This window comes from Lissotriton helveticus, chromosome 5_1 (genome assembly GCF_964261635.1).
Source record: "Lissotriton helveticus chromosome 5_1, aLisHel1.1, whole genome shotgun sequence".
Taxonomy (NCBI): Eukaryota; Metazoa; Chordata; class Amphibia; order Caudata; family Salamandridae; genus Lissotriton; species Lissotriton helveticus.
The window spans coordinates 47,597,621-47,620,895 of NC_136065.1; the positions used below are offsets into that span (position 1 = coordinate 47,597,621).

Consider the following 23,275-nt stretch of genomic DNA (forward strand, 5'->3'; position numbering starts at 1 on the left):
CAGCGATGTGGTTAAAGAAAGTAAGGGTCCTCAGCAAGCTGTGTCTAAGGAAACTGCTGGGTACTTAAATGTAAAATCTAGAGAAACATCTGGCATTCCTAAACCAGGATTGAGTATTAACATATCTGCCCCTACTGTAGGTCAACTTTTCTTGCCACCAGAAGCAAATAATTTAATGGTTGTTCTCACTGGTGTACCACCGCTGAAAGTTAATACCCACAAATCTACTGCGTATCTATTAAGAAAAGCAAAATATTGGCTAGATTGTAACCAGTGGGAAAATAGCTTCAAAGTATCGCCTCATATTATTATGGCAAGACGCATAGCTTGGGTAGGACCAAAGCCAAAGGAAATCGAGGGCGACTGTGTGGTTGTAAATTTTGATAGAGATGATCTAGCAGGGAAGATATGCAGGACTGCCCACCTTGGGGTTCAGGGGGGCATTAAGGTTTTCCCCCTGGCCTTTTTTATCCACTAAATAAAGGGAAAACTCAAAAAATTGGGACCCCTAGGGATAAGATAGGTTTCGGGGGTACCTCTACAAGATTCAGTCAATATGTAAATAACTCAAACAATGGAAGATTACCATCTGGTGCACAACTGACAAGGAGTCTAGTAAATGCACAGGGGGGAGGACCCAATCTTTTGATGTCAAGTGCAGAGGGACAAAATAATCACAGTGTAATTAGGTCACCACCCCGACTACATTGGATTAAAATGATTGACTGAAAACAGTTACTTCTAATCAGAGTATTAACCCTTTAGAATATTAATCCCTGTGGACTAAGTAATCAAAATATGTCCAAGTTTGGTATCTTGAGCTGGACTATTGCTGGCTTAAGTTCTAAGAAAGATGATCCTAAGTGGCTACAGCTGATTAACTCGTATGATATGGTGGGGCTTCAGGAGACCTGGGACACGGAGGGAGAATGGTGGCTGGATGGCTATACATCTTTCCCAGCCAGCGGAATTTGCTTCCTCTGGTAGAGCCAGAGGGGGGCTTCTTCTATTATTCTCTGTTAAATTGCAGTGGATGTATAAAAGGGTTAATTTTTATAACTCGGCAGATTGCTCAATTGGAAATGAACATCTGTTAATTTTAAAATCCTTTTTAGAGGAGTATAGGGAAAATCAAACCACTTACCACCCGATTATTATTTTGGGTGATTTTAATATACATCCATGCAGGCAGGATTGTCAGGGGAGATTGACGAATGGTGATTCTACAGTATATGCCGTACCCCACCTCTGGTATTAAATGAATCTCGTCCTCGTCCGAGGTAACGTGGGGAATCCCGATAAGCGGCTCAAAATGACAGTTTAAGTCCGCCCCAATTATTATGTTGTACGATGATGGAAAGGAAGATAAGAGAACTTCCAATGCCTCAAGGATGGATAGACCTTTAAGTTGAGGTGTAATTCATAAATAGATATTAATCACTGCCAATACCATACCACCATCAAATGTCAGTAAGAGGCACAAGACATCCAAACAATTGATGTCTAATACTTTGACTGCACACCCCAGATGGACTGCCACCCAAGTACACAGCCCACCCGAGGGTCTTCCCCGAGGTCCCTGAATAGCTGCTTGATGGTAAGATGCATACCCCGCCCTAATTGGAGCAGACAGGAGCCAGGTCTCCTGAAATAAACAGAGATCGTAATTGTCCACCAACTCCCCCCACTCAGGGTTTTTGAGCTTTGACCCCAAACCGGCTACGTTCCAAGACGCTATCAAAGAGGGACGGTGTTCCGATGGTCCTGGGACAGCGCCAGAGGGGGTAGATGTTGGCTTTGTCGGGATAACTAGCTCCTGCCCAACATTGATGGGTGTGCCCTGCGCAGGAGAAGGAGCAGTAGGTGAGTCCGTAGTGGGGGCAACAGAAGGTAGTCAACCCACAGAACGCAGAGCCCTAAATCTGTTTGCCACTGGGATATTGTACTCAAGGAAGGTGTTGCATTAAGGCAGGGGCGGTTCGTACAGAGTTGCAGAGGCCAAACTTTGGCAGTAGAAGTATCCCAGGTGGTGGGTATTAATGGTACCTGGGAGAGCTGGCCCACTAAACCCCAAGAGATACCTAACAGCAGAGGGATCCCTAAAATTCACCACAATACAGTCACCCTCAATGTCTTTTGGTCTATTCCCCAACCAGTTAACTCTGCGTGAAAGGAGAATCTCCCCCTGAGCGCGTCCCTTAAGGGGGCGATACCTAGATAGCCAATGAATTACCTTATTCTTGAGCTCAGAATGGGTTTCACCTCGTGCACTGGTCAATGGTGGAACACCTGTCAGCACCACCACGTACGGTACTGCCTCGGGGGGGGGAGCTGCAAGCAATGGCTAGCGTCTGTAGTTTCAGGGGAGAAAAGGGGATTATGAGGGTGCCCTGCTGAGAGTGGAAGCGCGGTGGATATCGGCAGGGGTTGCATACTAGCATCTGTCCTCCCCGGGGCAATAGAAAATGTGTTAGTGCTCCTAGCATACTGGTATGGTAGACTTCTTAGTCTGGATGGCGATCAAAGGTTGGGGTGGAATAGCCGAAGCAATGGCGGTAGATAAAGTAGTAGTAGACGAGCATGAGCCATGACCTACACTTATCTCAGGATTATCTGGGACATTGGGTGCCTTTTTTATAGTTGATGAAGGAAGCCAGTCTATCTATCCTAGAGGAAAGTGTTTTAAAGTGAGAAGCTATACACTGTTCTAGGTGAGCCTGGAGATCAGTTAGCAAGTGTGTTGCCCACAGTGGAGGTCCAGAAGGACTGAACTCCTCATGTGGAGCAACACTGGCTGGAGTAGATTTTTTTCCCCAAGTTACATGCAGAATGCGTCTTACTTCGCCTAGTTTGGCGTTTGGGGGCCTTTTTCACACCTGGGGATATGTGGGGCGGTGCATCTACTAAGGGGATGGGGTCTTCAGGGGCGGGTTGGGCGCAGGGTAGGTCAGCAAAGGACATAAGGAATGAAACAGAATCAGAGGGATTTATCAGGGCTTCAGAGGTGTCCCCTAAGGCTTGAGTTGGAGCGAACGCCGGGGTTAGAGAGAGTCGTCTCTCCGTGTTTTCAATAGCTGTAGCAACAACTCCAATTGTTTGTTGAAGCATCTTATCGATGGCTGTGAGCGTTGGAATAGGTTGGTTGGCTGCTGCTAACTGTCTGGTCATTGGCCGTGCTGCAGTGGCCTTGCTAAATTTACCCATGATGCTCGTGTATTAATGGTGGGAAAGGGCCCTACAGAGCATCAATAAAAATAAAAACTGGTTAGGGCAGTGATGATGAAGTCAACTAAAAAGAAAAAAATATATATAAAAAAAAAAAACAGTCACTATAATGACTGGCACGATAATGATAAGACCTTAGTTACTAAACCAAATAGAAATAGGAGCAAACTTTGACCACAAGCTAAAAACAGCAATAGTAAAAAGGAAATGAAAAACATTTAAAATGGGTGCCCATGGGGCGTGTTAAGTAAATGTAAATGTAAATGTAGTTGAGCTTATATAGCGCACAGCTACCCGCAGTGGGTGTCCCGGCGCTTGCTTAGGGAACCCTTCCTGGTATTCCCCTGTGAGATAGCAGGGTATCCACAAGGTGAAAGTCAGGCATCCCGCCGCGAGGGGCCGTTGTGGAGATTAAGCAAGCTATTGCCCAGAGTCGCAGAGTGTGAACCCGTGAGTCGAGGAGGCACCGGGGCGAGAATTATCGAGTCCGTGGAATTTTTAGCCCAAGACCCGCCGAGGCGGGGAATTGAACCCTGGTCCAGGACCGATCTCAGTTTCCGGGTCTGCTGCCTCTAACCCCTGAGCCACACTTCTCCACTTGTCAAATGTGTACCAGTCTAGTTTGGAGAAAACGAAAGAGAAATGGCCCAGCCTGGCCTTGTTCGACCCCGGACAGCCACAGACGGTCCCGCCCTTGTCCCGGGCTTTGCCCGGGGCTCGCCGCGCGCGTCCCGCGCTACGCGGGATCTCTCTGGCTAAATAAAAAACAGGGAGGGGCCTTGATGCTGGCAGCCGGGAGCTGACAAGCTGCAGGTGAGTCCGGCAGGCAGGGCAGGCACGGGGCTGATGGTACTTGTGGTCCTTCGTACCACCACCAACGCCGGAAACACAAGGGCGGGGATTAGGTACAAAGCGTCGAGCTACCCCGGTAACACACTCCCCTCGGGTCGCCAAATGACCCACTAGATCCGTCCAAAAGTGGGGTCAGCACCTCTCCCCACAGCGCAGCGGCACCCGCGCCAGCGGGTGCGGCAAGGTCTTTAAAGCTCTGGCAGGTGGGAGCTGACAAGCTGCAGGTGAGTCCGGGAGGCAGGGCAGGCATGGGGCTGATGGTACTTGTGGTCCTTCGTACCACCACCAACGCTGGAAACACAAGGGCGGGGGTCAGGTACAAAGCGTAGCGCTGCCCCGGCAAGACACTCTCCTCGGGTCGCCAAATGACCCACTAGATCCATCCAAAAGCGGGGTCAGCACCTCTCCCACAGCACAGCGGCACCCGCGCCAGCGGGTGCAGCAAGGTCTTCAAAGCGCTGGCAGGCGGGAGCTGACAAGCTGTAGGTGAGTCCGGGAGGCAGGGCAGGCACGGGTCTGATGGTACTTGTGGTCCTTCGTACCACCACCAACGCCGGAAACACAAGGGCGGGGGTCAGGTACAAAGCGCCGAGTTGCCCTGGCAACACACTCTCCTCGGCTCTCCTCGGGTCGCCAAATGACCCACTAGATCCTCCAAAAGAGGGGTCAGCACCTCTCCCCACAGCGCAACGGCACCCGGGTGGAGGTCAGTATTAAACCGACTGATCAGGGTAGAAGGCTGAAATGGACTAAGATTATTCCTGAGATTTTTTTGGATACACTTTTCTTGTTGGTAAATGACATGTTGAATGTATGTTTAGATGTAACATCTGAAGGCACAGCGGTTATTGAGGCCTTTACAGCCATCTGTAAACAAATATCCTTGAATCTAACGGCCCCGGTAAAAATGGTGCAACAAATGGCAGAGAAATGGTTTGATACTACATGTTCACGGGCACATAGTAAGTTAATGAGTGCTATAAAACAGATCCCACAAAATAGGATTAAATTGGCCATACTCAGAAAGGATTACAAGTTAGTTGTAAGAGCCAGGAAGAATGATATCAGAAAGGAAGCCTGGGAGGCCTTGATGTCGGTTGACGTTCTAAAAAATAGTCGCAGTTTTTGGGAAATCGTCAATAAGCCCTTTTTCTCTGATAGTGGTAATACTGTGGCTGAATGTAACACCACCGAAATACAGTAGTTAGCACATTTTGAGGCTATATACGAGACTCCCCCATCTACAGATTTTGTACCCTGTGCTGTCTCAAGAGACTCAACCTCGCCTTTGAGTTTTAATGCGGAGGAAGTAGTACTGGCCATTAAGGCTATGTCCAGTAATAAGGCGCCAGGCCCAGATGGTTGTTCCAGCCGATTTATACAAAACGTATCACGTTTTTTAGGCAGAAGTTCTGACTAAAATCTTTAATACTACAGCAAAGGGAAACCATCCACCTTCTTGGGCTACATCTATTATAGTTCCCATTTTTAAAAAAGGTAGTAGAGGAGATGCCCGATGTTACAGACCGATCTCCCTAATCGATTCTGCTGTAAAGGTTCTGGGGAGGGTGGTCTTAGGAAAATTGACGGGATGGTTAGACGAGAATAAGGTAGTATCGAATTTTCAATACGGTTTTGGAAGTGACAGGGGGACCCAAGACCAGTGTCTTAACTTATCCCTGTTAATTGGTAAATACACCTTAGCCAAAGGGGGAATACTCACGCTGGCGTTTATGGATTTATCGTCAGCTTTTGACCTGGTATACAGGTCAAAGCTCTGGCAGGTTCTTCTAGAGATGGGGATGGAAAAGAGTCTTGTTTATTTTTTAGCTGACCTGCATCAGAACCTTTCTGCATGGGTGCAGATTGATCAAGATGGTAATTGCACTAGGCACTTTAGTTCTGGTAGTGGAGTCCGACAAGGTTGCATTTTAGCTCCATTACTTTTTACTCTTTATATTAATAATTCAGGCAAGTTTTTTTGATGTAGCTAGTTTAGATGTCCCTAAAATTGGTCAGGAGCGTTGCCCTGTGCTTCTGTATGCTGAAGATGCTGTCTTGATACGTGCACATCAGTCGGCCTACAGAAGCTGCTAGAGGGATTTGGAAATGTTATGAAATTATTGGATTTAAGGGTAAACATAGCTAAATCACATGTGATGAGTATAGGTCGCCAGAGTAAAAGAAATTGCAGGCCTTTTTATTGCGAAGGCTCCGAAGTTACCAGGGTAACCTCTTTTATGTACCTGGGGGTTCTTTTCGAGGAGAATGGTACATGGGCTGCTCAACATAAAATTAAGGCTAATGGTGTGGTTAGGGCAATTGCGGCAGTAAATGGGTTCTCAAAACGGCTGGGGGCCAAACCTGTAGAGGCACTGTTGAACATTTATAAATCAAAATGTATTGCAATCGCCACATATGGTTCTTCGATTTGGGGGTGCAGACCCATGGAGGGATTACAGACAGAGGAGAATACATTTCTGCGGGGAGTATTATCGGTCCCCCAGTCAACACCTACCTATGCTGTTCATCAGGAATTGGGGATGGGCTATATAACAGATAGACCTAGGCTGGCTCCAGTTATTTTCTGGCTTAAATTATGGCTTAATCCTGAATTAGAACTTAATCATAGACTAATCAGGGATTGTCTCATTTTGGATCATGTACATAAGATTAGGTGGCTTGTTTACGTAAAGGAAACTTTGGCAACAGTTGGCCGACATGACCTTTTTGAAGACCCTGAGAAAATTACAAGAACAGATTCTAGCTGGGTGAAAAAACAGCTTTTAAATTTATGGGCCGTACAACGAGAAGAATTGGAGTTGACAAAAGTAACGGTAAAAGCACATTACCTTTTAAAGACTTCACCCACGCTGGAACCCTAATTAAAAATCGTTACTAGGCCTTTTCACCGTATGCTTTTAATACGTTTTCGTTTTAATTTCATTTACCTCTCTCTAGGAAACTCAAAGGGGTGGTGCAGACTGAAAGAGTTAGGGCCCTGTACCTGCGATAACTTCTCAGTTCAGGATACAATGCACCTCATAATGTTTTGTGACTTTTATAGTGAGATCAGAAAGAGGTTCCTATTCCCAATACTAAAAAGAAAGGGTTTTATTCAAGTAAAGCCAGCCTTATTGTACTTACAGTTATTAAATGATCCTAATGAGATTTTTTATATAGCCAGTTTTCTTGTGGCAGCTGTTAGACTGAGGAATAGCCGTGAGGAAAGCCCATAATTAACGGGGTTTTAGATTACTTGCTTTTTAATCTTTTCTAAACTATTTTAATTATGGTCGAAATTTTTATGATGTGTATATTGAATTTTTGGGATGCACTGTCACTTTTGCCCTAAAATGCACTTTATTTGACCAGTACTGTATTGCACCTTTTGCACGTAGACTGTTGTGGCCTGATTACATTACATTATATTGTTGGTCTGTATTTTGTATTTTTGCACTTATATGTTTGTATGTTTGTGCTGTACTTTTATGGTTTTAATTTAACCGAATAAAATGGTTCGATGATGATGATGAACTTCCCGGAGGGAAGTTTTAATTTTAATTTATTTTATTATGCAATCGGCAAATCAGATTGCCACAATGGGCCATTATCAAGTGTGGGTAAAATGGGGGTGGGGATCCACCTTACTTTTTAGCACCCTAACAAGGACAACCTGGGGACGCATTTTTGGTCAGTTCTACCATTTTTATGGATGCCTCATTCATGTATCTCGCACTCCCTAACAGGCTGCGTGAGGCCTTTAGTTACGTCATTGATAACGGAGGGTTCTAATCAGGCATAGTTCCCGACGAACGCTTTCCCTAGGCTTTGTTGACAATCATTTCAGTGGGTCGATACACACGATGAGATGACCTAGCTGGATCATGACACACTTAGATACCAGCCCTCAGGTCATTCGCCGATAAATTCTTAACCAACGTATTCAGATATAACATGGGCTGGGTCAATGATTAACAACTTCCTCTTGATTTTTGACTGCTGCCACAGCAAAATACCTGACGGGAAAACTAAACCCCTGCCGTTAGCCCACGGGAGCGGGACATTTCGCTGTGACATGTGAGATTCTCAGAGCAATTAATACATAACCTTTTTTCCATACTACGGTGGCTGCTTCCGTTTCGGGGTGCGGCTAATACTCAATTGAGTATTTAGGGGCCCACACTGTTTGATCACATGAAACCAGTTGACAGGCCCATAGCTCTAATGAGCACTGCCCTAGCAACCACTAAACTATGAGTCTTATGAATGCATGCTCAAATAAGTATCTTTGCATGCCACACCACGCAATGTTTCCGTTGTTGATAAACTATAAAAAGTTGAAGTTACTTTAACCACAAAGATAGCACATTGAGGTTCTGTTAAAGGTGGAGGATGGCACAGCAACAACCCACGTTATTGAGAGTAAGCGTGTGTATGCATTTACCACGTCGGAAACAATAGACTAACTTTGATGTTACTGCGCGCTGTATTTTACCTTTCTGTTCTTCCCAGGGTATTGGACGCTGGGGAAATTCCAGACGGTCAACCAAACCGTGAGTCTGGTTCATTGATTTAACATACCCTGAGGTTAGGATACACCTTAGCGAGTGTATACCGCCCGGGGTACTTACTGGTCCTGAAGAATGCTCGGCTGACCTAGCCAAATTGAGCAGAAACATGTCGACCAACACTTTTTCACATTAAGGACACTACTGGTTCAAACTTATCACCATTTGGCGTCCGCCCCACTGTTTTTAACGAATGCAATCTGGTCCCTGAATAAAATATTTTTTGAGACACAGACTGCTTTCTTTTAACACCACGCAAACCCTTTTCTTGCACCATTCACAAACACAAAAACCAGCTCCGCTGTAACATCAGGTGTTGAAGCACACCGGGCAGACATTCAGTCGACCTGGTGGGAACCCTATGATGAAGCATGTCACCGACCAGGTCGGTGAGTGAGGGTTCTTCATACTAAACTGGTAGTTGTCCCCTCACTAATCCTTCCCCACCTCTTTTGTTTGTCTTCCGCCACTTAATCTTCTTGGGAAGTATAACCTATAGTTTGGTTCAAACGTACACTCTTGATCACTCTTTTGTTGTTTGAATGTAGTTAGTAGGGGTTGAAGAGCGATTCTTTACCCTCACTCTCTCTTTGTTTACACGTATTGCTGTATACCTTCTAGTACTTCTCCTACTCTGCACCATCCAATGCAGAAAAGTGCCTAGTACTGTATACCTTGGAGTAGAGCTATCACTCTGTACCATCTAATGTGGTGTTCTGTCTAGTAAAATACGTCCTAATGGAGTGTACTGACTAGTACTGTATACTTCTAGCACCTCTGACACTCTGTGACATGAAATGAAGTGTACTGACTAGTACTGGATACCTTCTAGTAGCTCTGTCACTCCGTACCATCTAATGCAGTGTATTAACTAGTACATTACACTTCTAGTACCTCTTTTACTCTGTGCCATCTCATGCAGTGTACTGAATAGTACTGTATACCTTCTGGCAACTCTCTCACTCTGTACAATATAACCCAGTGTACTGACTAGTACTATTTTCCTTGTAGTAGCTCTGTTACTCTGTGACATGTATTGCAATGTACTGATTAGTACCGTAGACCTTGGAGTAGGTCTGTCACTCTGTACCATCTAAAGCTCTCTACTGACTAGTGCAGTGGACCTTCTGGTAGCCCTGTCCCTCATTACCTACTAATGCAGTGTACTGACTATTACTGTACATTTCTAGTACCTCTGTCACTCTGTACCATCTAATGCAGTATATTGACTAGTACAGTACACTTGTAGTACCTATCTCACTCTGTGCCATCTCATGCAGAGTATTGACTAGCACTGTATACCTTCTAGTACCTCTGTCACTTTGTGACATCTATTCCAGTGTACTGCCTAGTACAATATGCTGTCTAGTAGCTTTGTCACTCCGTACCTTCTTATGTAGTGTACTGAATAGTACAGTACACTTCAGTACCTCTGTTTCTCTCTTTCATCTAATACAGTACACTGACTAGTACTGTAAACCTTCTAGTAGCTCTCCTACCCTGCACCATCCAATGCAGAGAAGTGCCTAGTACTGTATACTTTATAGTAACTGTTACTCTCTTTCATATATCACAGTGCACTGACTAGTACAGTACACTTTTGAGTAGCGTTTTCACTTAGTACGATCTATTTCTATTGCAGGCTACCGACTAGTACTGTTACCTTTTAGTAGTTCTCTTACTCTTCACCATCCAATGCAGTGTACTGACTAGTACTATATAATTTGGAGTAGCTCTGTCACTCTGTATCTTCTAATGCAGTGTACTAACTAGTACAGTGAACCTTCAAGTAGCTGTGTCACTCAGAGCCATATTTGCAGTGTACTGACTAGAAAGAGATGCCTTTTGAGTAGCCCTGTCACTCAGTACCATCTAATGGAGTGTAATGACTAGTACAGTACACTTCTAGTAGCTCTGTCACTTTGTGACACCTATTGCAATGTACTGACTAGTACAATAGTCCTTCTAGTAGCTCTGTCACTCCGTACTTTCTAATGTACTGAATAGTCCTGTATACCTCGAGCAGCTCTCTCACTCTGGCCAATCTAATACAGTGTACTGAATAGTTGTTTTTCCTTGTAGTGGCTCTGTCACTCTGTACCATCTAATGCGCTGTACTGAGTAGTACTGTATACCTTGGAGTTTCTTTGTTACTCTGTGCCATCTAATCCAGTGTACTGACTAGTACAGCATACTTTGGAGTAGCTAGTACAGTGTCCTACCTGCTGCACTGTATGGTGCAGTGTAGTGAGTAGTGCAGTGAGCACTGTGTGTGTGTGTGTGTAATATGCTGTGTGATGAAGTGTGGTGTTAAGTAGAATTTCCTGTCTATTTAGTGCTGATTGGTGTAGCGTGTGCTGTAAATGAATGCACGCTGCAGTGTAGTGACTGCGAGCAGTGTGTGTAAAATGGTGCAGTGTCGTGTGCAGTAGAATGTCCTCTCTATGTAGTGCTGTTTGGTGTAGTGTGTGCTCTGGATGAATGCGCGCTTTAGTGTAGTGAGCGGTGTAGTGCTGCGCTCTTTAGTGTAGTGAGCTGTCTAGTGCTGCACGCTTTAGTGTAGTGATCAGTCTAGTGCTGTGCGCTTTAGTGTAGTGAGCAGTCTAGCGCTGCGCGCTTTAGTGTAGTGAGCAGTCTAGTGCTCTCTAGAGCCGCGTGCTCTTTCCAGATGTGGTGTAAATTCATCATATGTAAAACAGAAGCAGTAATTACAGCCTTTCTTTGTGTCTTTAAATCTCTAATTGTGAATCTCTTCTCTGCAGTGATGGTGACTCTGGATCCTGACACGGCTCATCCTGAGCTCCTCCTGTCTGAGGGGGGGAGACGAGTGAGACGGACGTACACAGAACAGACCCTGCCGGACACCCCCAAGAGATTCACCTACCTCTGGCCCTGCGTGCTGGGGAGCGAGGGGTTCACCTCCGGCAGACATTACTGGGAGGTGCAGCCGCTGCAGGAGGGGACATGGTGGCATGTCGGGGTCGCAGCAGAGTCTGTGAACAGGAAGGAAGACTTCACATGGTCACCTGAGGGGGGAGTCTGGGCTCTGTGGGGGTGGAATGGTCAGTACTGGGCTCTCACCTCCCCTAAGACCCCTCTGTCCCCTCGTGAGAAGCCCCTGAAGCTGGGGGTGTATCTGGACTACGAGGGGGGGCGGCTGTCTCTGTACAATGCTGACTCCATGGAGCTTCTTTACTCCTTCCCGCCGGCCCCCTTCACGCAGAGGCTCTTCCCGTACTTCCATCTCTGGGGAGAAGCGGAGCTGAGGCTGGTGTGAGAGCTGCAGGGAGCTTCAGACCCTCATCCTTCCCTCCCACCCCCCGCTACAAGGGAAGAGTGGAGCTAGGGCTGGTGTGAGCCCCCCCCTCCCTCCCCCTCAACTGTCATCCCCAGTTTAAACACCAACATTCCAAGAACACTTCTTCACAATGACCCTCTCACCTGTTTCCATGACAACCAGAAGCCTCACCTGAAACTATGTATCTCTTTCCTTGTACATTTTTAAAACAAGGCCAGACAATGTTTGCCGTGAATCATGCAGCAAACATCATGTAACATATGATAAAGTCTCTGCAGAATCAAACAAGCATTGGCATAGCCAATAGGTCTCGCCTTTCAGACCTTTAGTCTTTAGCCAGACTATTGGCTTTGACAATGTTTCTAAGGTATGTTGTGCAGCAGTGTGGCTGCTGTGCTCTGTACTACAAACTTGGTGTCTAGTGCAGTGACGTGGGGCAGTGGCATGCTGTGGTGTGTTTTGGTGGGATGCATGTGGGTAGTGTGCTGGGGTGCATGTGGGTGGCATATGCATCTATACAACAAAAATCACAAATTATAATTAGATTAATAATGCTTGTCTGCAAACTATTGAAAGGGCAACATGGGTAAATGTAATATGCACGGCCCCATGGCCCAATCTAACATGTTTATAATAGTAAAATATCGATTGAAAACAACGAAACTACCGGCCTGTCGGTAACTTTACTGTTTGTGTTTCCAAATTTTTAAATCCCTAACCACATTGATTGGCGGCCATTTCCCAGAACCCACCGTCACTCCTTGCAATGAGCTAGCAACTTTTTTTTTTAATCTCTGAAATGTACTGTTCCCTATGAAGTACAATTAAAAAAAAACTAATTCTACCCCAAAGGGACAGACTCTGGACTCACCCACCAATTGCCTCACAAACTCCTCCTCCCCATTACCAAATAAACTCTTCCAACACTTTTTAGTAAAGTGAAATCTAGTTCCGCTGTACACCCCGCACCTTCCCACATACTCCTTCAAGGATACAGCCACTAGATACAACTTCCTTCTCTCTCACGCAGGAACCTTAATCACCAAAGTTATATTTACATTTTTACTGTCACCTGAAAGCCTCTGAACACACAAGGAAATGCTCTTTGCAGCAGGCATCTTAATCCTCTGCGAAACTTTAGCATCAGTGGAAACAGCCACTAGATAAAACTCCGATTTGTCTCCGGCAGGAACATTAATTTCCAAAGTTAACTTTACATTTTTATTGTTGCCTCAAAAATCACAGCAAACACAAGCACATGTTCTTTGCAGCAGGCAGGTGATCGCACTACAGGACTCTTGCGCCTGGTAGTGCATAAAAGCAGAGCTCCCCTATCGACAGGTCAGACTTTCTTGACCATTGCGCGCTGCTGTACCTATTGCCGCATTGTTGTTTTAATTTTTAAAATCTATTCATTATACTGCGCGCTCGCACTATTGCTCTTGGCGCTAGGCGCTACCTCGCTTATCGCGTTTTATCTAGCATTATTCTTACCCTCTTACCTGCACTATAAATTGTGACCTAATTCCGCATTTTGCGGAAAATCGATCGCTTCAGGGCACTTAGGGCTCCCGGGGACATCGCGTTGCGGTGTTGGTAGCCGCCATCTTGGGTGAGTGAGGGAACCGGGAAGTGCCGAATTGCTGGCGCCATCTTGGTTGGGGGGATAGTGATCGCACTACAGGACTCTTGCGCCTGGTAGTGCATAAAAGCAGAGCTCCCCCATCGACAGGTCAGACTTTCTTGACCATTGCGCGCTGCTGTACCCATTGCTGCATTGTTGTTTTAATTTTTAAAATCTATTCATTATACTGCGCGCTTGCGCTATTGTTTTTGGCGCTAGGCGCTACCTCGCTTATCGCGTTTTATCTAGCATTATTCTTACCCTCTTACCTGCACTATAAATTGTGACCTCATTCCGCATTTTGCGGGAAGTCGATCGCTTCAGGGCACTTAGGGCTCCCGGGGACATCGCGTTGCGGTGTTGGTAGCCGCCATCTTGGGTGAGTGAGGGAACCGGGAAGTGCCGAATTGCTGGCGCCATCTTGGTTGGGGGGATAGTGATCGCACTACAGGACTCTTGCGCCTGGTAGTGCATAAAAGCAGAGCTCCCCCATCGACAGGTCAGACTTTCTTGACCATTGCGCGCTGCTGTACCCATTGCTGCATTGTTGTTTTAATTTTTAAAATCTATTCATTATACTGCGCGCTTGCGCTATTGCTCTTGGCGCTAGGCGCTACCTCGCTTATCGCGTTTTATCTAGCATTATTCTTACCCTCTTACCTGCACTATAAATTGTGACCTCATTCCGCATTTTGCGGGAAATCGATCGCTTCAGGGCACTTAGGGCTCCCGGGGACATCGCGTTGCGGTGTTGGTAGCCGCCATCTTGGGTGAGTGAGGGAACCAGGAAGTGCCGAATTGCTGGCGCCATCTCGGTTGGAGGGATAGTGATCGCACTACAGGACTCTTGCGCCTGGGCGGCGCCGGACCAAGATGGCCGCACTGCTGTGAGGCTCTCGCCCAGTCGAGCCACATTGCCATCCTCCACGCCATCCTGATCAGCTCTAGCTTCTCCTGCTCACCGGCATCTTGACCCCCTCACCGCGGGGACTGCTCCGGTGTCCGCAGCTTCCGCGCCGGGCTCCCAGAGCCGGTTCTACCCGGCTTGGAAATTGACAGCGGCCCCTCGCACTCAACCGACCCCTCGCCTACACTGGATACTTCAGCTGCGGCAGCACGGGGCTTCGCGGCCTAGACGAGCGGGCCCCTCCCCTCTCCCAGTGAGAGGCCAGTTTTGTCTTCCTGCTGCTGACTGAGCGCCCGTCTACTGCCTCGGCGCTGGAAGTGCGCACGTTCATTACCCGGGTGGTGTGCCCGGTCCCTGCCGGATCCCCGTGCCTCTCAACGGACTGCTGCCTGCAATCGGAGCCACAAGCGAGGTACGGGGGGGAAATAGCTGTCTGTCCCTGCCTGCCCTGCGGTGTGGGACGCGACGTCCTCTCGGCTGCCGAGCCTGTCCCCTGAGATCCTCCTCTGCGCGGCGTGGGACTCTCTTGATCAGCCTGCTCCCTGGTGTGCCGGAACTGGCTCTGCGGGCTTGCCTTCCTCCCCCGCCATCTTCCCGCCTATCCATCCGAGCGCAGCCATCTTGGGCGAGCTTGTTTTTGGCGCAGGATCTTCACCCCTGAAGTACTGTAGCGCCTCTAGGAACCTGCTTCCCATCACCTGCGCTTGTCCTCGCAGTCCACTGGCGGCAATCTCCTCCACTCCCTCAGCTCCTGCTGTGCATCCACGTCGCCAACTGTGCCGGTTCTGGTGGGCTCAGCACAGCTACGTCTGCAACCCCTCTCCTTGTCTCCTCTCCTCGGAGGGCTGGCGGCCATTTCTGCTGCTGCGTCCCGGACGCCACTACGGACCATGGGTCGCAACGATACTAGGCAATCGAAAATCCCGTTTGAATCGAAAAAGACTCCCAAGGTGACGCCGGAGGGGGAGGGGAGCCCCTCTACATCGGCCCCCCCGGAGGAGGACTGGAAAACGCTCCTGCTGGGTATGAGGCAAAGCCTCTCATCCATTGACTCCAAGATTGATACCATTAATGCACGTATGGACAGCGTAGTTACGAAACTTGAACTCCATGATACCCGGCTTCAGGAGGCTGAGGAAAGGATCTCGGGATTGGAGGACAATGCCACTTCCTCGCATCGCCAACTCACGCACATGGACAAATTGCTCAAACAGATAGCGGACAAGAACGAGGACTTAGAAGCGAGATCGCGCCCGAACAACGTCCGAATTTTGGGCCTTGCGGAGTCCACCAACACGGGGAAGATGGAGTTATTTGTTGAAAACCTCGTCACAGAACTGTTTGGTAGGGAATCCTTCTCCCCTCATCTTATAGTAGAGCGTGCCCATCGCTCCCTGGCTGGCCCCCCTCCCCCGGGCCTCCCTCCCCGGCCCATAATAGCGCGCTTTCTCAACTACAGAGACCGGGATGCGGTCCTACGCCGGGCAAGGGAAATGAAATCTGTGCCTTATGAGAACACGACGCTCTCCTTCTTCCCGGATTTTACTTCTACTGTCCAGGAAGCCAGGCGCAAATTTGCGGGGGTGAAAAAGAAACTGCAGTCCCAGGACATTTCTTACCCCATGCTGTACCCGGCGAAACTAAAAGTCTTCCATCAGGGTAAACACCACTTCTTTCAGAACCCGCAACAGGCTGAGGACTACCTTAAACACTGCAAGAAGGCCCAGCAAAGAGAGGAATTCACCCGTAGACGTTCTAGATCGCCCTCCCCGCTGTCACAGCAGGACTGACAGTGCTTGATGGCCCCATAAGACGCCTGTTTCACTTTGCAAGGGTCCCGCTGCACTGGACACTTATGTACTGTGGTGAGATCTATGCTGTATTACATCTATGGCTGGATTTAATGAACTCTGTGTGCTCACTAGACCACCTCCGTCCCGTAGAGCTAACTAGGGCGACCTGGTTGTAAGCGGGTGTGAGTAGGGAGGTGGTTGGCAGGTATGGAGCCCCTAGTTCGGACCCCCCAATGGGTATTCCCCACTGTTCCTCTCCCCTATTGCGGGCTGAGGTTACTGAAGCCGACTTTTCGGCCTTTGTTACAGGTTGGGTAAGTTTCTGGGTGGGTGGGTGGGACAGTATTGCACGGCAAGTTGGGGTGGCCGATGTGGGTGGGATGATGCTCTTGATTTACACTGTTATTGATGCTCTGATTCGGGGGTGTGGGAGGGATGGGCTGGTGGATGGGGTGGGGGAGGGGGAGTGTTTATTCACTGTCTTTTACACTGCTGTTGGCCGACTTCTGGTAAAACTTAGCTGTACACGGCTATACTTGGCAGCATGGGTGACGTGAAGCAACCGAACCCGATGCAGCAATTTTGCCTCATGACATGGAATGTTCGGGGGCTCAACGACCCGCGCAAGAAGAGGCAAATCTTAGGATACCTGGATCGTCACGGGGTATCCATCGCCATGCTTCAGGAAACACATTTACGGCCAGACGGCTCCCCTATGTTTGCATCTAGGTGGGCCTCCTGTAGGGTTTTCTCCTCTTACTCTAACTATGCCAGAGGGGTTACTATCCTGGTTAGACGGGGGATTCGCTCCATACCTGCTGGCACCGAGTCGGACTCGGGTGGGAGATACTGCATGGTGTGGGGGATGCTTTACTCACATACAATCCTTCTTGCTTGTTATTACGGCCCTAACACAGATGATACCTCCTCGCTCCTTACCTTGTGGGGTAGAATTCAAACCCTAGGTATTAACCATGTCATATTAGGTGGGGACTTCAACACAACCTTGAAGCCGAGCCTCGATAGGTCCCATCCCCAGGCTCTACACTACACCCATTCCCAACGCACACTATCCGATCTTGTCCGGGACCATCACTATATAGACGCCTGGAGGCACCTCCACCCCACTCTCACTCAGGGTACCCACCACTCGGCGATACACTCTACATGGGCTCGTCTTGATTATGTGTTCCTCTCGGCTGGCCTTCTGCCTTGGCTAGCGGATGCGCTTCACCTGGCCAAGACTTTCTCTGACCACTCGCCAGTACTCCTTACCATGCGCATACCAGTCACTGTCTCCCCCTATCTGAGCTGGCGCCTTAATCCCACCCATCTTACAGACTCTGCGTTCAGGATGGAATTAGAACAGGACATTCTCGACTTCTTCGAACGCAACACGGAGTCTGTTGCATCTTTCACTACCGTGTGGGAGGCCTTCAAGGTCACGATCAGGGGCTGGTGTATTGCGAAGGGTGGGGGCGTCCTCAAATCGCTTAGAGGTGACTTACTTAAATTGGAAGCTGAACTCCTGTTACTCGAACGTGACATGGCTAGAGACCCACGAGATCCCATTGCCAAAGCCCTTCTCCGAGACAAACTTAATGAATACGCCGAAGCGGCCGAAAAAGAATGCAAATTCCTAGGTAAGCCATACACGGCCCGTCTCTATGGAGAAGGTGACAGGCCCGGTAGGGCATTGGCCTCTGCGGTCAAACCTATTAAGTACCATAACTATGTCTCGTCCCTCCTGGACAAACAGCAGACCCCTCAATGCGACCTAACGGAGCAAATGCGAATTCTCACGCAGCATTACTCTGCACTCTACACTTCACACCAGCAGTCGGCCCTCGACTTGAAGGCATATCTTGAAGACACGGCTGTCGCGTGGCTTGGCCCCTCCCAGCAAAAGTTTCTCCATCACGAGCTCGAACTAGACGAAATCAAGGACGCCATCATGTCTATGAAATCTGGCAAATCGCCTGGTTCGGACGGGCTTCCAATAGACTTCTATAAGGCTTACATTCACGTCCTTGCCCCTATTCTGAAGCGTGTCTACTACTCCGCCCTGGAAGAGGGCGAGTTGCCTCTCACTATGAGGGAAGCCCTCATAGCTTCCTTGTTGAAACCTGGGAAGCCTCCAGAGCTCTGCGATTCCTACAGGCCTCTGTCGCTGCTCAATACGGATGTGAAAATTCTGGTTAAAGTCCTGGCGACTCGCCTGAATTTACTGATGGAACGCCTGGTTCTACCGGACCAGGCCGGTTTCGTCCCCAACAGGGCGACATCCCATAATTTACGCACCCTGCAAGCGGTACTACAGGACATTAACCCTAGCTGCGAGGCGGCAGCTGTCTTCTTAGACGCAACGAAAGCTTTTGATTCCCTTGAGTGGGACTACCTGCTTGCCCTTCTGGAACGGATGGGGATACCTTTCTCCTTCCTGGGTTGGGTTAGGCTGCTTTATTCCAGACCCCAGGCCTCTGTGTTGTTGAATGGCTCTCGCTCTGCCCCATTTGTGATCCACAGGGGCACCAGACAGGGCTGCCCGCTCTCTCCGGTCCTTTTCGCGATTGCCATTGAACCACTAGCGGCCAAACTCCGGCAGCATCATAATCACCGTTCCCTGATCTATCCGGACCGGCAGTTGCTGATCGCCTTGTATGCTGACGATATGACCCTCTACATCGACAGACCGAGGGAGAACCTTAACCCTCTACTGCGAGAGATAACTAAGTTTGGTGCCATATCAGGGATTCAGATCAATTGGTCTAAATCGGCCCTCTTTCCTCTGACGGACAAAACCATCCCCTTCCCGCTGGATTACCCCCTAATGTGGGAGGCCGACAAAATAAAATACCTGGGCATTGTTGTGACCAGGGATCGGGATGCCCTTATCAGAGCCAATTATGGCACTGTAATTGACAAGATAACTGACACCATCACTAGGTGGATTCACCTCCCTCTGTCGATGGCGGGACGCATCTCCCTTATAAAGATGGTCATTCTCCCCAAGCTTCTTTACCTCTTCACCAACATCCCATATTCTCCGGGAGCCAGCTTCTTTCGAGTGCTGAATTCCCAGCTGACCCGCCTAATTTGGGGTGGAAAGCAGGCTCGACTCGGTCTCAGGACACTGATGTTGCCATTCCACCAGGGCGGGTTTGAGGTCCCGAATTTCCAACTCTACTACGATTGCGCCCAGGGGCACTTTGCCACCTACTGGCTACACCCCCCTCCCTTCATGGCTCACCTCGCGGTGGAAGACGGCTATATGAGGCCGGCTAAACCGTCGGGGTACCTCTACACTCCCGCCCGCGCTTGTGAGCGAGACCCTACCACGGTTGACTGTACTGTACGGGCCTGGAACCGCATTGCGGCCCGGATGGAGGTCGAATTCCTATACTCGCCGCGCATGCTCTTAGCGCACGATCCCAGATTGAGGTCGCATGCGAAGAAATTGGCCGTCAGCTTCTGAAGAAATACGCGATGCACACCTGGGGAGACCTGTATCTCGGGGGCCAATTTCGCACCTCGTCCCAATTTTTTGGAGACACAGCACCCTCGGTTATGGACTCCTTCCTGTACACCCGCTTACGCCAGAATGTCCGGGCGGCCACACCCAATTTTCCTACAGAGCCGGACACGGTGGCCCCGTTACATGCTCTCCTACAGCCCGAACCCCCGAAACACGTGGTTTCTATGCTCTATAACTGCTCCCGGGCCCCCCATCCCCCCCGACGCTCAGAGCGCGAGGAGACTGGGACAGAGACCTCGGTGAACCACTGTCGGATGAGATGTGGGAAGAGAGCTGCTCGCACACTTCCGCGGTCACGGGCAACGCACGACTCAGACTAGCGCATTATAAATTTCTGCACCGACTCTACCATACCCCTGCAAAGCTCTTTCGCTTTGGGTTACGCGACAACGATAGATGCCTGCGCTGTGGCTCCGAGGGAGCGGATTGTTTCCACCTGTCCTGGTTATGCCCTGCTGTAGCTTCGTATTGGACAGAAATATTTAAGGCACTATGTGACATGGCGGGAGTGGACGACACGCCTTGCCCTAAGATCGCTTTACTGGGTCTCCTACCCCCATTAGTCAAGACACACCGTAAGTTCCTGGCATGGAGTTTTCTGCTGGCCAAAAGGCATGTAGCATGTCGTTGGGGCAGGGGCCGAGCACCCAAATTTAAGACATGGCTTTCCACGATGACAACATGGCAGGAACACCTGCACGCATATGCTGATCTGCTCCCCCCGAAGTCGCGCCCTAAAGACCTTTGGGCCCCTCTGACCTCGTATCTCCTTTCACTCCCAGAGGCGGTCGACCCCCGAGTGGCTTGTGGCGACCCTGTTCACTAGGTGTACCCCCACCCCACGTCCAGCCTTCCCCTCGCTGCCATGGCCCCTCCCTTCTCCTCCTCCCTCCTTTGCACTCCAGGGCACTGTCCTCTTCCACGCAAGTTGCGGAGCGTCTCACATGGGGTAGACTGACATCAAGGAACAGTACACACACGTGCAGGACTCTACTTCAGCAGTAACACCCAGCCCCTCCCTGCCTCCCCATTCCCCACAACGCTGCCGAGCGACAGTTAATTCCTCTCACAGCTGCTGCCTTAACGCACTACCCGCGTCGCGGGCGAAGCCACCTTAGTCATGACCTGTATATCCTTTACTTGGCTCGGCTTGCCCCCCCCCCCTCCCCCTTACTCCGTCTTGCCGGCGGACCTGCACCTCGATACCCTTGCACCTTTCGAACTGTTTAGAGCATCACAGTTGGGACTGTTCTAATTTGTTAAATGTTTGAATGCTTTACCTGCAAAATGAAACCTCATACCATACTACTGTATTTGTGCATTGCCGTCTTGTCAGCTTGCTGTACCACTGAGACATAGTTTGAATACTCCTCCCAAGGTGGCCGGCCCGCCGGGTTGAAGGAGACTTGCAGTGGTTATACTCTGCCTTGTTTCATCATTTCTGTCTCCACAACCCCATTCGCCTCTGTGTCAACTTGCATATGTAAGGCTGCCGGCCTGCGGGAGACAGGTTGTAGGCAATTGGCTGTGTACACTCTCCTGTTCACCAATAAAGGTTTTAAAAAAAAAAAAAAAAAAAAAAAAAAATGACTCTTGCGCCTGGTAGTGCATAAAAGCAGAGCTCCCCCATCGACAGGTCAGACTTTCTTGACCATTGAGCGCTGCTGTACCTATTGCCGCATTGTTGTTTTAATTTTTAAAATCTATTAATTATACTGCGCGCTCGCGCTATTGCTCTTGGCGCTAGGCGCTACCTCGCTTATCGCGTTTTATCTAGCATTATTCTTACCCTCTTACCTGCACTATAAATTGTGACCTCATTCCGCATTTTGCGGGAAATCGATCGCTTCAGGGCACTTAGGACTCCCGGGGACATCGCGTTGCGGTGTTGGTAGCCGCCATCTTGGGTGAGTGAGGGAACCAGGAAGTGCCGAATTGCTGGCGCCATCTTGGTTGGGGGGATAGTGATCGCACTACAGGACTCTTGCGCCTACGGCTATATAGCATGGACGCCCCTAAAGCGCGCAGCGTAGGCACGCAGCGGGCGAGCCGGCAGAGCGCCGGAGGTGCGCCAGAGGTAAGCCCGTTTGCGCCCGTTCGCGCACAGGACGCGCCGGGCGCCGATAGTACTACCTCGTGGAACCAAGATGTACCCATGTACTCCTATTCCCGTGACGAACTTGTACGCCTCAATCTTGGTCTAGTCAGTAACCAAAAGAACAATCCCGCAAGTAATCACCCAGCCACGTTGTCTTGTGGTTTGCTGAATGTGCGATCACTCATCAAACATTGTGATGAAATTGCATTACTTATTGAGTCCTCCCATCTTGACGTTCTCTTCATGAGAGAGACTTGGACAACACCGACTAGTTCAGTGGAACTAGGGACAGCATGTCCCCCTGGCTTCAAAATAATGCACAATCCTAGGGTGGGAGGCAGAGGAGGTGGAACTGGGATAATCTTCAGACAGACTCTTCACTTCACTCAGCTCAACATCAAGGCTATTGCCGGGTGCGAAATATTGGGCTTCTCCATCAAAGACCATGGAAGCGTGCTATTGACAGGTTTACTATGTTACAGACCCCCGGCCAGCTTGCTATCTGCAGTACCTGAGCTCATAGACTTAATATATGATCTCTCCCACTCCCACTCAAAGTTGATGGTGTTGGGGGACTTTAATCTTTGGTCAGAGGGATCGACCAAGACGGCTTACGCAGAGTTGGTCCAAGCTTGTCACAACATTGAGTTACAACAACTGGTACTTTCCAAAACCCACTCAAAGGGCCATATTCTCGATCTACTTTTTGCTGTCGCTGGGCGAGTTTCGATACTCGACGTCCTGCCTCAGTGTTGGATGGATCACGCCTCGTCCAGTTCTCCTGTCGCAGGGTTTCTGTTCTCACACAGAACTGTGCACAGAGGAGTGGAACCTCGGCGAATTAGGGTGTCCCAAAACTCACCTTAGTATCCAACTCACCCCTTACCGAGCTAGCTACAGTGTCTCATTGGACATATCAAACTCCCAATGTTTAGACAAACCAGAACATGAACTTACAGTACCTCAGGGTACGTGGAACTCATGAACACTCTTTCGTTATATTATCATTACAAACCAGAACATGGAGTAAAGAAGACACATGTGCATTTGAAATGTTTATTTACTAATGCCGTCTTCTCAGGCGCAGTATCTTAGATAATACAAGTATATTTATTATCAGTAGCAAAATTACCAGCATAGTTACTAAGACATAAAAAGCGAATGGTGACAGCATGTTAACATACTGTAATGAATAAGAGTTAACAACACTTATATCTCACCCACCCTAACACATATATTATATTATTAGCTAAGAAGGTCTCTTTGGGTTGGTTTAGGGCGGGCCCATACCTTAGTGTCCTAGCATGAAGGAATCACATCAGCATACACCAGCTCTCTCTGCATGTGCACCGCATCAAGTGTGTTCTATGTG

At 48.9% G+C, this 23,275-nt stretch overlaps 1 protein-coding gene across 1 annotated transcript in view; it reads left to right on the forward strand.

Annotated features, from left to right (window-relative positions):
- LOC144754115 (butyrophilin subfamily 1 member A1-like) overlaps window positions 1-12,609 on the forward strand; it is a 588,580-nt gene extending 575,971 nt beyond the window's left edge. Inside the window, exon 16 of the mRNA XM_078641681.1 lies at window positions 11,411-12,609. Coding sequence (XP_078497807.1) covers window positions 11,411-11,925 — 515 coding nt within the window. The 3' untranslated portion in view covers window positions 11,926-12,609. The remainder of the gene's footprint in view (window positions 1-11,410) is intronic.
- The last annotated feature ends 10,666 nt before the right edge of the window (window positions 12,610-23,275 follow it).